This window comes from Aspergillus pseudonomiae, assembly GCF_009193645.1.
Source record: "Aspergillus pseudonomiae strain CBS 119388 unplaced genomic scaffold BDV37scaffold_155, whole genome shotgun sequence".
Classification (NCBI taxonomy): domain Eukaryota; kingdom Fungi; phylum Ascomycota; class Eurotiomycetes; order Eurotiales; family Aspergillaceae; genus Aspergillus; species Aspergillus pseudonomiae.
Genome location: NW_022476147.1, coordinates 34,075 through 47,619, shown reverse-complemented (window position 1 = coordinate 47,619; position 13,545 = coordinate 34,075). Strand labels below are relative to the sequence as shown.

The 13,545-nt window shown below is 45.5% G+C and overlaps 4 protein-coding genes across 4 annotated transcripts; 3 read left to right on the top strand and 1 right to left on the bottom strand.

Annotated features, from left to right (window-relative positions):
* Positions 1-4,266: 4,266 nt before the first annotated feature.
* On the top strand, positions 4,267-4,890 carry BDV37DRAFT_276897 (uncharacterized protein; the record flags this gene model as incomplete). The annotated part of the gene is made up of 2 exons (XM_032085650.1): positions 4,267-4,374; positions 4,489-4,890. 2 exons carry the CDS (start codon positions 4,267-4,269, stop codon positions 4,888-4,890), a joined length of 510 nt encoding a protein of 169 aa, XP_031934814.1.
* A 2,733-nt stretch (positions 4,891-7,623) lies between these two features.
* Positions 7,624-8,311, bottom strand: BDV37DRAFT_289381 (pectin lyase fold/virulence factor; the record flags this gene model as incomplete). The annotated part of the gene is made up of 2 exons (XM_032088453.1): positions 7,624-7,969; positions 8,178-8,311. The coding sequence occupies 2 exons, from the start codon at positions 8,309-8,311 to the stop codon at positions 7,624-7,626; spliced, it is 480 nt and encodes a 159-aa protein (XP_031934813.1).
* A 2,268-nt stretch (positions 8,312-10,579) lies between these two features.
* Positions 10,580-11,052, top strand: BDV37DRAFT_265565 (uncharacterized protein). The gene has a single exon (XM_032083798.1). It carries the CDS (start codon positions 10,622-10,624, stop codon positions 10,856-10,858), a length of 237 nt encoding a protein of 78 aa, XP_031934812.1. The 5' UTR covers positions 10,580-10,621; the 3' UTR covers positions 10,859-11,052.
* On the top strand, positions 10,580-13,345 carry BDV37DRAFT_291961 (uncharacterized protein; the record flags this gene model as incomplete). The annotated part of the gene is made up of 6 exons (XM_032089069.1): positions 10,580-11,059; positions 11,119-11,351; positions 11,404-11,840; positions 11,890-12,248; positions 12,328-12,960; positions 13,038-13,345. The coding sequence occupies exons 1-6, from the start codon at positions 10,921-10,923 to the stop codon at positions 13,343-13,345; spliced, it is 2,109 nt and encodes a 702-aa protein (XP_031934811.1). The 5' UTR covers positions 10,580-10,920.
* Positions 13,346-13,545: the final 200 nt, after the last annotated feature.

The following is a 13,545-nucleotide window of genomic DNA, read 5'->3' as shown; positions in this document are numbered from 1 at the left end:
CCAAAGCTGCATTGATTTAGATTAGCACTTTACGTAACATGGTGGAGACACAGAGATCTAAGGCATGCCAAGATACATATCAGGCCAACAACGTAAATTTTCCAAATCACACCACTATATGCGAAAGGACCTTGACATTCCGTAAACTCTCAGAGTTGGTTTGCCTTAAACCTGGCGCGTATTTGGCTGGAAACCCACACTTTCAGCGACCAGCCTTAGCTGTCTACTCACTACCGACATTCGGACACTAATCGACGCCATCTATTCGTAATCAGCATGGCTAGAAGGCCGAAATTATGGATATCGATCGTAATCTCCCCATAGCTATTTGCAGTTACCTATCTGTCGAGTTTGATTTGAATCTAGTTAGCTTGCGCAAGAAGCTATTGAAAGCTCAGAACCTAGAGAACTAATACTGGAATTAGTTGCCCCCGTATATAGCTAATTTCATAAATATCAAACTAATTTGGTTAATCGTGTAGTCGCTAGATGTTTCTTGACTTTTCATAAATTTTTCAGTTCGGCCAAATCTCGTTTAGGTGGCTCGCTCGGTGGTAGATTACGCATCTATGCGGATGACAGTACTAGGGTACATGAAGGGGGGTATATCCAATTCAGTAGTGGCAAAGACAATCTAAACAATGCATGTAGTGGTAAATTACTGCAAGATATCAGGCAGTCAACTATATTCGTGTTTTGGGCATTGTCATGTGTAGAAAATTGAGAGGGCTTGTCTCGCTAAGAAGACATAAACCCTTGTTTCTTGCGGCTGCTCCTGGTCTATGTAGTAGATATTACGCGTCCAGCGTTGGGGGATATTGAATTTAATTTCTCATAAGATACAGACCGATTTCACAAAATCAGGTGCAACTCCATAAGATTACTCGGAACTATAGACGTCGCATGCGGATATCTTCACCATTTTCCAGAATTGTTTCCGTGGACCCACCAGTACATATACCCTAGTAATCGGTGCACTCAAACTTCAGTAGGTATCTGGGCCTTTTAATTGAATCAACATTCATATTCATGCATACTCCCGTCCCGCCGGGAGTGTGGCAATTTAACAATACCTATATGTAGGGTGACGCCGTACTCTACGTGCGTTCGTGGGCGGAGAACAGCACACCGTAGACGTAGGGTCGCAGAGTTTCCCACGCAGTATATAACGTAATCGGTAGGCGAGCGATGCATGTAAGCGGGTGACGCACCACCCATGTTTTCAAAGGCGCCTTATTTTCTTAGGCAATTAAAACATCAATCATACCACCAAAAATGCCTAATCATCGAAATCACGCATTGAGCAGGAATGCAGAGCCCTACTTGCTATACCAGCTATAAAAAATCATGAATTCAGCAGTGTTAGGAAGGCAGCTGAGGTTTTTAACATACCCGAACCTACACTACGCAGAAGGTTGAAGGGAGTATCTTTTAGGGGCAATCTACGTGCCAACAGTCATAAATTGATTACTAGTGAGGAGCAGTCACTTAAATAATGGATCTTATCACTAGATAAGCGTGGAGTACCTCCTCGGCATGCAGACGTACGAGAAATGGTCAATATCCTGCTTTTAAAGCGTAATACTACTTCTCCCCCTACTACTGTAGGGGAGAAATGGGTATACAACTTTACCAGGCGTACATCTGAGCTCAAAACCTGCTTTGCACGTCGCTACAGCTACCAACGTGCTAAAGTAGAGGATCCTAAGGTCCTAGGTGCTTGATTTGAGCAGGTAAACGAGGCTATTCAGAAGTAGAGCATAGCTTCAAGCGATATCTACAATTTGATGAGACGGGATATGCAATGGGCCTGATAGCTGCGGGCAAAGTTATTACTAGGTCTGACGTACCAGGCAAGCCATTTGTATTGCAGCCAGGGAACCGGGGATGGGTTACAGCCATAGAATGCATTAGTTCTAATGGATGGGCTCTACCTCCCTGCATCATTTTTAAAGGCAAGTTGCATATGGAGGCCTGGTAGGAGGATGACAAGGTCGTACCTGCTTGGAGGATCGAGGTCAGTCATAATGGCTGGACAAGCAATGATATTGGCCTACGTTGGCTACAGAATCATTTTATACCTCTTACTACCGGCCGATCTGTGGGAAAATACCATTTACTTATTCTAGATGGCCACGATAGTCATCTAACACCTCTATTCGATCAGACCTGCACAGAAAATGATATTATACCAATCTATATGCCTGCGCACGCTACACATAAGCTTCAACCGCTTTATGTTGCTGTTTTCCCACCTTTAAAAGGCACGTACGGAGGCCTAGTCGAATCTAAGATGCGCTGCGGGCTTAATCATATCGATAAACTTGATTTCTTGGATGTATATCCCAAGACCCATACCGAATCCTTTACCAGCAGCAATATCCATAGTGCTTTTAGAGCTACTGGCCTAGTTCCGCTATCTCCTGATCGCGTTGTATCTCAGCTGACAGTTCAGCTTAAGACCCCTACACCTCCGAGTAGTATACCTAGCAGTCAAGGCAGCTCAGCGCCTAAAACGCCTCATAAAGTCAAGCATCTGAAAAGGTCAGAATCTAGCTTCAAAACGCTGCTTAAAAATCGATATAATAGTCCTGATTCACCTATTAAAATTCGCCTAAATCAAACAATAAAAGGTCCTGAACAAGCTTTGCATAATGCGACAATATTGAAGCATCAACTGTAGCAATATCAGGCTGTATATGAAAACCAGGCTAAAAGGTGAAAGCGTTCTACCTAACAGATTACATTTGAAGGAGGCACGTCAGTATCTGAAGCCCGGATCCTTATAGAGCGCCGAAATCAGGCAGATGAAGCCATACAGGCAGATAGGGTTCTGAATCGGCTCCCAGGCGCGCCCCATCTAAATGTTCTGGCTGTGGTGCACAGGGCCATAAAATTACGCACTGCCCGAATCGATAGAATTACTCGTTTTTGTATAGGAATCAAAGTTAATGATTTTTTAACTATTTAAATTTTGTATATGGCTGTTGGGCTGCGGGTCGCTTACCGGTTACGTTACGAAATGACAAATGTTCGGGGGTGGCCCTCAGAAGGCGGGCCCTTACCCCCCGCCCGGCCCGTGGGCAGGAGCACGCTGCCCTGCGCGCTCATTTTGCGGGTCAGTCAGGTTAGTATGTGCTATGATGAGGGGATGGTTTGCGAAACCCTCCACCAAATATGTGATGATATTCCAGCAAGGGTGTTTGGTTTGTAGTTTCCACTATACAGATACCACGATAGCAGAATATCTGATTTCGCTGTCCCGTCGATGGACTGTGATCTTGTCCCTTCCACTGCATCGCTCTACTGCTTAAGTTCATACATGGTCAGTATCCGAGCACTAGACTGAGGATATTCTACCAAGTAATAATAAAAGTCATCACACCAGTAGTACATTCATAAGTGCTATGTGTGGTCCGCATCCTTGACATTCTATAAGTTTTGTATGACTCGTTAGATTCTCATCTTTCCTTCTTTCGTCCCCATGGAGGGAAGGTGCTTTGATATAAGGTTGTCTAGGGATACTATGACACATTTCCTGATAATTAAGTTCAAAGGATAAGAAGGGTTTATACTTTCCTGCCTTCCTCTTCCCCCCCCCTTCAAAAACCTCGTAGTGCCAACTGTTGAAAGTATGTACCTTTGCAGGCTGTCCACGTCAGGGAGGCTCGGGCGAATCAACGGGGTGTGTTTCCGGGAGAAGGATGGCAGACCTGCAAGGGGGAGTCGAGATATCTTCTCATCAGTCAATCAATACAAAGGGGGAGGAAAAACGTGATTTCTCGGTCATTAAGCATGTGGTAAATTAAGGTCGAAGACCGTTACCCACACGCGCTTGGTGGCCCTTCCACCAAGGACAAGCGACAGAGTATCACAAAAAATGACATTTTCAGAGCTTACGTACATAAGCACGCTCAGGTCTGAAGGCTTGGGTACTATCAAACTACGGGAATTAGCATAGAAGCAGTGGCGGGTGGTGTTATCTGGCTCTTTTGGGCCTCTGCGATTATTAGAACGTCACAATTCGACCCACGGGCGGTCATAGCATCCCTTGCATGTCTGGAGACCAAAACACCGGAATGCACAGCATTACTATGGCCTGGAATCTTTTGAAGTACACCAGTAAATACGCGCAGATGCTGTGTACTATTATATATGCAGCAAAACTGTCCTGAGACGTGACATGATTGCTTGGCGACCACTTTCTTTTCCTCTGTCTGGCAATGAAAGCTTTGCGGTACACTTTGCAAGCACATTTGACCACACATGGCACAAGCTCTATGCCTGGGATCACCCTTCAAAACGCCAATTAAGGCGGAGAAGGACTTAGACAGGGACAATGTTCGACCGCAAAGCTCGAAGTTGGTAGCTTCGGTAGGTGATTCACCTTCATAGCCCACTACGATTGACCCCTGCCTGAACTCAGAAATATCCACACGGAAGATCAGATCTTGGTTCGTTCTCTTCTAATCTGGTTCACTCCCAAAGGATAGCACTACAGATACAAGAGAGGTGGCGGATCCTTCCAATCATCTCTCTTCCGGTATCTCCGCAGTTCGACCAGTGAGATCCGAAGAGAGATTCCGCACTCCCCAGTGCCAGATGAAAATGTTCAATGTGCAAGAAAAGCTGGAGATGTCAGGGGCAAGATATGGGGATTGCAGCGGCCCAGAGCCGATCCGTCGGACAGCCCGTCAGGAGGAGACATCTCCGTTAGTTCGCAAAGCCTTGCGACAGAGCAATCCCCCCAATCAGGGGATCATGTCCAAAGTCAAGAGAAAGCTTCAATTCACAGCTGGCTCAAGGAGTAAGAAAAGAGTTTTGGCTTCTATTACTTTCGTGAGGCGCAAGTCGTCCACAACCAAGACGACCAATTGGTGGGACATGTGACATAGCATGGCCGGCTCTTAATATATTTAATAGCAACCACCCTTTATGAATTAGTTGACTATGCATTGATACACACTGTTTTTGGAGACCTATATCCCTAGAATGCGTATGTTACAAGAGCTGAAGAAGTATATGCCTGTCTTTCGCTCCCGTCCACTGTGAAATTCTCTCCTTCATGGGAACGGTACATGGAGGAGATGAAAAGACGCTGCGGTCTTATTCGACTCCTGAGTGACATCGAGAGGAGGAAATTGAGATCAAGGAGATTGGATAGGTTACCGAAGGAACTATGCCTTGAGAGGCGCGGCCGCGGGCAACATGACCCCTTCCTACCGTTTCTAGATACCACACTAGGAAGGTGTCCGATCGACATGGATACAGCACGGAGGTGGGTTATTAGGTTTGATTTTCCCAGAACCTGTCCCACTCGAAGCCAACAACCGGGCCTGACTGGCATGAATGGTCGAGCCTAGGGATGGCTCGGCCGATGCAAGGGCTGCAACGCGACGGAAGTTAATTTTCTTTGGAAGTTTTGGATAACTTGGATCATACTCCGTGTCAAGCCTCCCCGGCTTCAGTTCAGGTATCGTCCTGCTTGACTTTCGTCCGGTCAAGTCAGATTTATACTGAAACTATGGAGGTTTTCAGCAATTTCCACAACTTTCCCTCGCACGCGTTGATTTCACACAGCATCTCGCTTCTCACAGTATACACCAATGCCGAGCCCTGAACTCCCCCGAAAAAGTCCATCGAAACTGTGATTTCTGAGCATATTAGGGGTGGTCCCTCGAATCTTGTTTGCTTAAATGGCATTCCCCAATTTTGAATCATGATGAAGCCTCTCCTTACCCTGTGGATTGAATGGCGCTTTTTTAGTAGAATTCGGTGCTTCAGGAAACGGTAAGGGACTTCATCCTTGTTTTTGCATTATTCTAAGTCAAAGACCTCCTTTCACCGTGGATCACACGCACTTTCATCTTGCAGAAGTTTGAGAACCTCCTTGAGCTCGACAAAATCCGACGCGCGTATATCTTGCATTTCTAGCCGCAAGGAACTGCTACAATTGCGCCAAGGTCAGTCAATGATACTTGATTCTTACGAAGAGCCACACCATAGGTTAAGTAAATTATCTCTCTGTCATCCGGGGACCATGCACACAACCTTCTGTCGACACAAAAGGCATGCATTAACTAATCGAATCAACAGGAAGGGGAGCAAGGAAAATTCGCTTGTCCTAAGGCCACATAACTGCTGGCACCATTCATACCGTTGGGATAGCGGCCAGCTCCATTCATGTTGCCATCGAGCCTGGTATCCTCTACTGACGCTGCAAGGCGTGTAAACATGGCACCTACAATATCTGTCGAGAGATGAGGTTTGCGGCGGTACGCCCAGACGTGCAAGGTACTTTAACGAAGTATCACCGAGTGCCGGAAGATTTGTCTACAAGATACCATCGTGGATTGGCCTTCATGCTCAGTAGCCTTGCCTCCGGAAGGAGCTATTCTCTGACCTAGAATCTCAGAGCGATGCTCCACCGCGACCCACCACGTGATCATGACCATGGTCTTCAATATTTCGTCGGACATTCTCATGATGTGCATTCCGCTCCCGCTCCTCATTTCGGTCTGCTTGCTCCTATACAGGTACGTTCCAACCGACGTCGGCTCTATCCCGTATTTAACCAAAGGATTGTATATTGTAAGATCACTTTAGTGGGTGTATTCAGTATGGGAACCTTGATTGTAAGACCGGTGATCTGATAAAACTTAGCCGTTACCCCGGTTGAGGGTTTCCTTGGCTGTTTCCTCCTGCGAGAATCGTCACCCTGCTTGCAGAATTATGGACTTGTTATTGGACTACATAAATTGAAGTAATTTCATTTTATCTAGGCAGAAAATAGCTAAGGATATCGAGATCAGCCCACTGAAAGTATGACAATGAGTTCACAATAGCACGATCGAAAATCTGTAACACCAAAAATGAACAGCAGTTAAGATATCAACAGATTTAAGTGGCTTTGGACGTAAAGCTTCACAGAGATCTGTCACTTTGCCTCTTCTTGAGTGAGAGGGGATGTCGGTGCGTGGGTCCGCTTCGCCTATATGATATTTTCCATGTACACGACGGGTTTTGCGACTATTCGCTGCTTTGATATGCTACCACCATATCTAATGCTTATTCTGATATTAAGCTACAAATTTCAAATACTAAGAGTTTTCCCTTGGTGTATGCCGTGACGTATATGTTTCAGCCATTGGTCTATTGGTCTAGATGAGTATTCTTGAGAGCAACTTACTATCTGCTACTAGTACTGAATAAATACCATACCTACATGTTCAGTCTGCTCTTTATCTGTATAGATAATCTACTGATATGCAACTCCCAAGTGTGAAGCTATACACGTCCCCATTCACTTTGTTCATTCCAGGACAAACAAATGATCTGGAGCTGAAACTCGCAGGTTCTACCATGACAACTGTAATGTGACCCCACATATAGCAAAATACATGTATAGAACGCACCGTTGTAAATTGTGAGTGGATAGTTGGCGAAGCACAAAAATCAAAAAATCCTGCAGAAGAACTCAAAATTTCCCCATTCCTGCGTGGTTCGGGACATTGGCCTGAGCCTCGCTAGCAGACACGGCAGAAGCAATAGTGAGCCCTGAGAAATTCGAGAAGAAAGAGATATCTGTATAACAAATAAAGCTGCCGGAGTTGGAAACAGCATTTACTTCGCAAGCCGACTAAGAACTGTTTTGTAATCACCAGCGGACGAGGAATCCGGTGTGTTGAAAAGTCTGCCGGTATAGCCTCCAACAATCATGGACACATTTATCCAAACGCTTCCCTCGAAGATACCCCTCGCAGTTGATTCGCCACCCTCTAGCTCATGACCGTTGTTCTTCTCCCAGACATTGTTCACCGCATGTAGGGGAGTACCTCCACTCAAGGCTGGACTGCGACCAGCTGTCTTGTAGATATAGCAGCTCTGCATAGTAATCTGATCTGCTTCGCCTACCATCTCAAAGCCCCAGTAGGTGTACCCATCGCAGCCGGCAGAGTACGAAGTTTCGCTGTTGATGAAATTATTCGAGAGTCACACGAATATTGGTGCTGAATCCAAAGCTGCGGTGTTGGCATCCGGTGCGAACTGTCTAGAAGATCTATGAGTAACTACAATTGAGTCTGTGCGAAAGAACATACCGTGACATGATCAACCCAGATAAGGTCAGACCTATCGAAATAAAGAGCATAAACCCCCACCTCTCTCCCCAGACATACTCAGGATTCAAGTCGGAATTTTGAACGTTTTGGAAAATAATATTTGACACGCCGTTATTGAATCTCAACCCTTTCACTTTGATGATTCCTTTGTTTCCGTCGCCGAGGATTGTTTTGTTTGACGCAACATTCATCCCCGTCACTGCAGCAGTGTACCAAGTTGATTGCCAAGGAGAGCTTCCGCAGTCATCCTGGATGATAAGGAAGCACGCACAGTTCCGCTAGTTGTGCCCTCTGACTCAGTAAAGTCGTGATCTTTGTCAAGAACATTCACTTCCGGAGTATCATCGGCAAGTCACTCCTTCAGCTCGTTGATATCAATGGAAATGTGTGGTTCTGCACCACCACCGCCTGTCAGCCCAGCAGCGAAGGCTTGAGCTGAGCCAGATACCGATACGGCTGAACTTAGGGGTGCAAGTCCTAGTAGGACAGCAGTGATACTTTGATCTTCATGGGACCTGAAAAGAATGGCCAGTGGTTTCTCAAAGTGATTTTGGTAGATTGAGAGTCAGCAAACTAGAACGGATCTTTCATCGCCTATATATACATTCAATGATTGTTGATCAAACCTCATTTACAGGGGCCACCAATTCTAATCGCTACTAGTAAAAAAGTAAAGAACTTGGACCGGCTGTTGGCCCATCGGTACTATGGTATTTCGTTATACCTGATCCCGCTCTGACAACAGGAAACCGTCCTCCCATATCGCCGGACTGCCTATAGCAAGCCATTTATGCCGCACATTCCCCTGGAAATAAGCGAGCAAATGACAGTAAGGATGAGCAGAGAACATTGGGTCATTTGGTAAAATAACTAAATTAGTTACCGGGAATGACCCTCTGGGATGGTACACGTCAGACGTATTTACCCGCCTCTCTCCGGTCTAGTAAGCAAAGCCGATGGATAAAATCAATAACAGGTACCATATGCAGAACAGCAAATGACATGGATATGAATAGACCCATCGACTACCGTGGAACCCGAATTAGGAAGTTAGTCAGAGTGGGGAACTATTTGAATGGTGATTGGGCAAAAGATAGCATCCAATGTATGTGCATCCACGTAAGGTGAGAAATACCTATATCAAGGCAAAGAATGAGTACTATGATCATATAAATCTGGCCATTGATTTACATATACTTCATCTAACTTATCCCAGGATGGTATAAACATATAAAACATGGAGTGCACTTAATTTCACGTGATTTGTTTATTAATAGGTTAAGAGGCTAAGCAGGCAAATAGTCCCAGGCCTGGTGTAGAACAACTATGATATTGTCTACCATACCCGAAGACCACTATCTACATTCTAGAGCAAGGTACACAAGCTAACTTTCTATAACATGTCTCCAGCGGAGTTATATTATTTGTACATGTCGTGTCTAGGATAGACATTTGACGTTGGACGTTAGCAGAAGTTTGCTTAGTCCTAGGGCACTTGTTCCAATTATTTTTAACGGGATCCACTGGGGAGAATACTCTAACGCCAGTGATTGACGGAGTGGCACTGATGTGCAGATAACGTCAACAGTAAACCGAAACTACGACTGAAAGAGAGGGAAAAAACGGGGGAGCGGTGGGGGGCGTAGAAGTAAATCGAGGGGGAAATTAGTCTGGGGTTGCCGACCGGAAGCTTGTCTTGATACAATGCCAAAAAGTACCGACGATCCTCGCATTGTTTCATAGGCGTTTCTAGATAAGTCTCCGTTATTCTGTTACTCCGGCCTTTGTCGCTGCTTCGGAAACTGACCGTATGGTGGGGATCTTCACATGATCCTGTCGATTTGCAGTCATTCCAACGACAGTCAATACCAAATACCAGGGGAGGGGGGGCTTGGACAGGGACTGACATTTGTCTCACGACTTCGGGTACCTTTTCAGTGACCCACGAAAAGAGCCTGCCTACGCAAGCCTCTCATGATTGGCAGGCCTACGGCTGTAAAACGATTCAGCTGTGCCTCTCCAATTGTTACACTACTATACTGATGTTCTATGTATGTAATCAAAAGTTGCTTCCAGTTCTATTGAATTCTTGATACCGTTTTTTAGTCTACCGAGGGAACATCTCAGAGTTGTAATATGTTCTATAGATACAGTTATACTTTCATGTTGCTGACCTGGTACTTTGGAAGCTCAAGTCTGATTAACTGAAACAAATAGGGGCTAACGTTTTCAACCGCCGAGTTGAGAACCCAACGCTGGTTGACGGTGAAATGGCGGCCAAAAACGGCAGTCCGTCAGTGCCGTTTTAAGCCCAGTCGCGCCCAATAGTATCGCACATCCATCTTAGTCAACTTGTATCACGTGGGTGTACTCACCCTACATCACTGAGTGCTCAGTGAGCGCTCATTGTTTACTCACCCCTACTCTGCCCAGGCTCCCTGAGTACTCCCTGATCAACTCACCCTCTACTCAGTCTGCTCAGGACACATTACAATTTCATCATGAGCACTTCCAGAATTTTCGCCGCGCATAACCGCCGCCTAATAATCATGGTAATCCTACTTCACTCTAAGTGGGTATACCTACATTTCCTTCTATTTAAGGGCTACCTCCAACTTTTGACATTTTTCTCTTCGCCCTCTTCCTTTATTCCTCTGTGCACTATATTGTATTCAAACTTTTTGCCTTTCTCTTTTTATCTCTCGTTTGACCTAAATTTAACATTCGTTCCGTTTTGAAGAGCCAGTCTGGCTTCCTGCCCTTCTCCCTCAAAATCATATCTTAATACGGAATCTCCGCTATGGGTGCTTCAGCTCTTCGTGGCTCCAGGAAAAAGACTGTTCTTAGCCCTGAACACTATCGACAACATCGTCGAGATCTGGAAAACACAGGCGTTTTTCAGAAACGTCACGCCAAATCAACGAAGAACAACATCAAAGGCATCAAGGATAAGTGGACGAAGTGAGAATTCATTCCTTGTACTAGAGTAAGCTCGTAGGATGCTTACAGTGGACTGGCATTAGGCATTGCGATTTTCTCGGGGAACACCGACTAAAATTCCTTGTGGCAGCCCGGAAAGAAGATGTCATGATCTTTTTGAAATGGATACTTGACAACTACGCCATAAAAAAGTTCAGCAGTTTACATGAAAACTGGAGGCAATGGTGCCAACTGTATCGTCAAGCTGTTGGTCGCAGTCTTCACACCAAATGCCGTAGTGACATCAATGATGTAAGATCCATCAGTGTATCTCTCCCTGTTCCGTCCACTAACTACTGGCCAGTACATGACTGGGACCCTGGTGCCCTTATATAACCTAGACCTGTCTGTCGGAGACAAACCTGTTATGAATGTCGACGACTTATACCTGGTGCTTCATCATCACTGGGTACTAGACAGAACGCCATACCCTGATGGCAGGCAGATTATCCAACTAGCCTTCCTTCTTCTGGTTTCCGCTTACACCGCCAGTCGGCCAGGGGCATTAGTATATGTGGAGAGGAATGAGCGAACCAATATTTCACATTTCTATGGTCGTGGTAACAATGATAACGAGGGAGACGAGGAAGCGGAATGGGACACAATGAGCGAGGATCTAAAGACCCTTTGCTACGGTCAGATAAGCTTGATCCTGTTGCCAAATCCCCATGGCCCTCGTGATCACTTAGTAATGGAGATTGACCTGAAACACACAAAAGGTCACCTCAATAAACCCAAGCGGTAAGTAATCTACTGGGAAAGCCCATTACCAAGGCTAATAAGATCACAGTAAAATATTTCTGATGTCCGAAGTGAAGGAGTCAGTATTCGATATTATAATACTTGTTATCGTCATGGCAATTCTTGATGATGCGTTCGAGAGTAATATTCGTTCTGTCGAGGAAGTGTTCTCCAGCCGTGTGCTTGCTCCTCGACGCTCCAACCGCCTCAAATTTCGTAAGGACAAATTGAACGTTCCAGTATGCAGGCAACCTATCTCGACTGGGTACGGGACTAGAACGCATGACATGAAGCCACTGAAATATCACACGTACCTATATTATCTCCAACGTTTGAATTTGGCTGTTGGCATGATTCAGGCTATGAGGCCGTACGATCTACGGCGAGGCACGGGCGAAGCAGTCGATAGTAGGTCATTCCAGCTGCCTTTCTACTTTGTATTCCTATTTGGGCATCACTAACACTTGTTCGCGTACCAAACCCCTAGGTGTTGCATCACTTCCATTGCTCCAGCAAGTTATGGGACATGCTTATGCCAGCGTCTACCAGAAGTATATGAACCAGCGAGTCCAGTGCCATGTCCAGGCAGCATTTCTTGGAATACCTTCTGAGAATGCATTGATGAATATCCTCAGTCATCAGAGTCGTTATGTGGATCCTCGTGCACCGGCCCACTTTGACGATCTTACTTCTACACAAAGAGCTTCAATCTCGTCTCACCCAGAAATAATTCGTCTTCGAGAACTACGAGATTCTTTAGCTGCGGAAGCAAAAGAGCTTTATGGATCGAGCAAGAACGCAGCAGGCACAAAGATTGGAGAACTTAAGGCTAAGGCTGATGCTAACCTGCGCTGTGCAAAGGCAAAACTGAAAAAGGAAGCCTTTAACGCTGCTCGTGGAGAGTTCTTTGACACAATCGACACAAAGGAGATAAATAAGCAGCTCGACCCGTCTTTCATAGACGTCGATGACAATGAATATCGCCCCGAATCTGTCGTTCACAAGCTGGAGGAGCGAAGGCGCATAGCACAGATGATGAAGCTCCCTACCAAGGACCTCTCTGAGAAAGAAGCTCTAGACCACCGGCTTGCACTAGCAAATGCGCTGATTGACCTCGGCCGTGTGGTGAAAATACCATCTGAGAGAATATCCGGAGAAGATATAACTACTGACTGTGTGCTAGTCCTCCGTCCATAGTGTCGTCTCAACCAGATAAAGACCCGTCTTCTCCAGAGCCTCGCGCCTCCCCTATTGCTCTCACTAACAAGCATTGTCTCTTCTGTGTATTCAGTCCGCATCATCAATGCTATTTTTCAACATCTCGGAAAGCGCGAGAACATTTTGAAACGCATCTGCGGGCTTTCGGGCGTGAAGAGCCGATATCGTGCCCAGATGAATTCTGCCAGCTTGTTCTACATGGCCATCAAGAGCTGAAGAGCCATGCAGATCAAGTTCACAAAGTTCGTTATTTCACAGAAGCTCAGCGTATAAGAGCTGGTTTTTAGGTGATCACGAAATTTTCTAATCACCATCTGCGTTCTTTTGGTTTTCTCGCGGTTTAATTAATGCAAATTCTTATATCTGCTATCCTAGTAGGCAGCTATTAAAATTAATCAGCAACAGTATATTAGTCATATACAATATTTTTGGAAGATAATCATATAGAAAAACCGCACTTCATTCAAATATGTCCTGACGCTGCCGG

Coding starts and splice junctions, on each gene's coding strand:
- BDV37DRAFT_265565 (XM_032083798.1), top strand. CDS start 10,622: ATGAGCACTTCCAGAATTTTCGCCGCGCATAACCGCCGCCTAATAATC.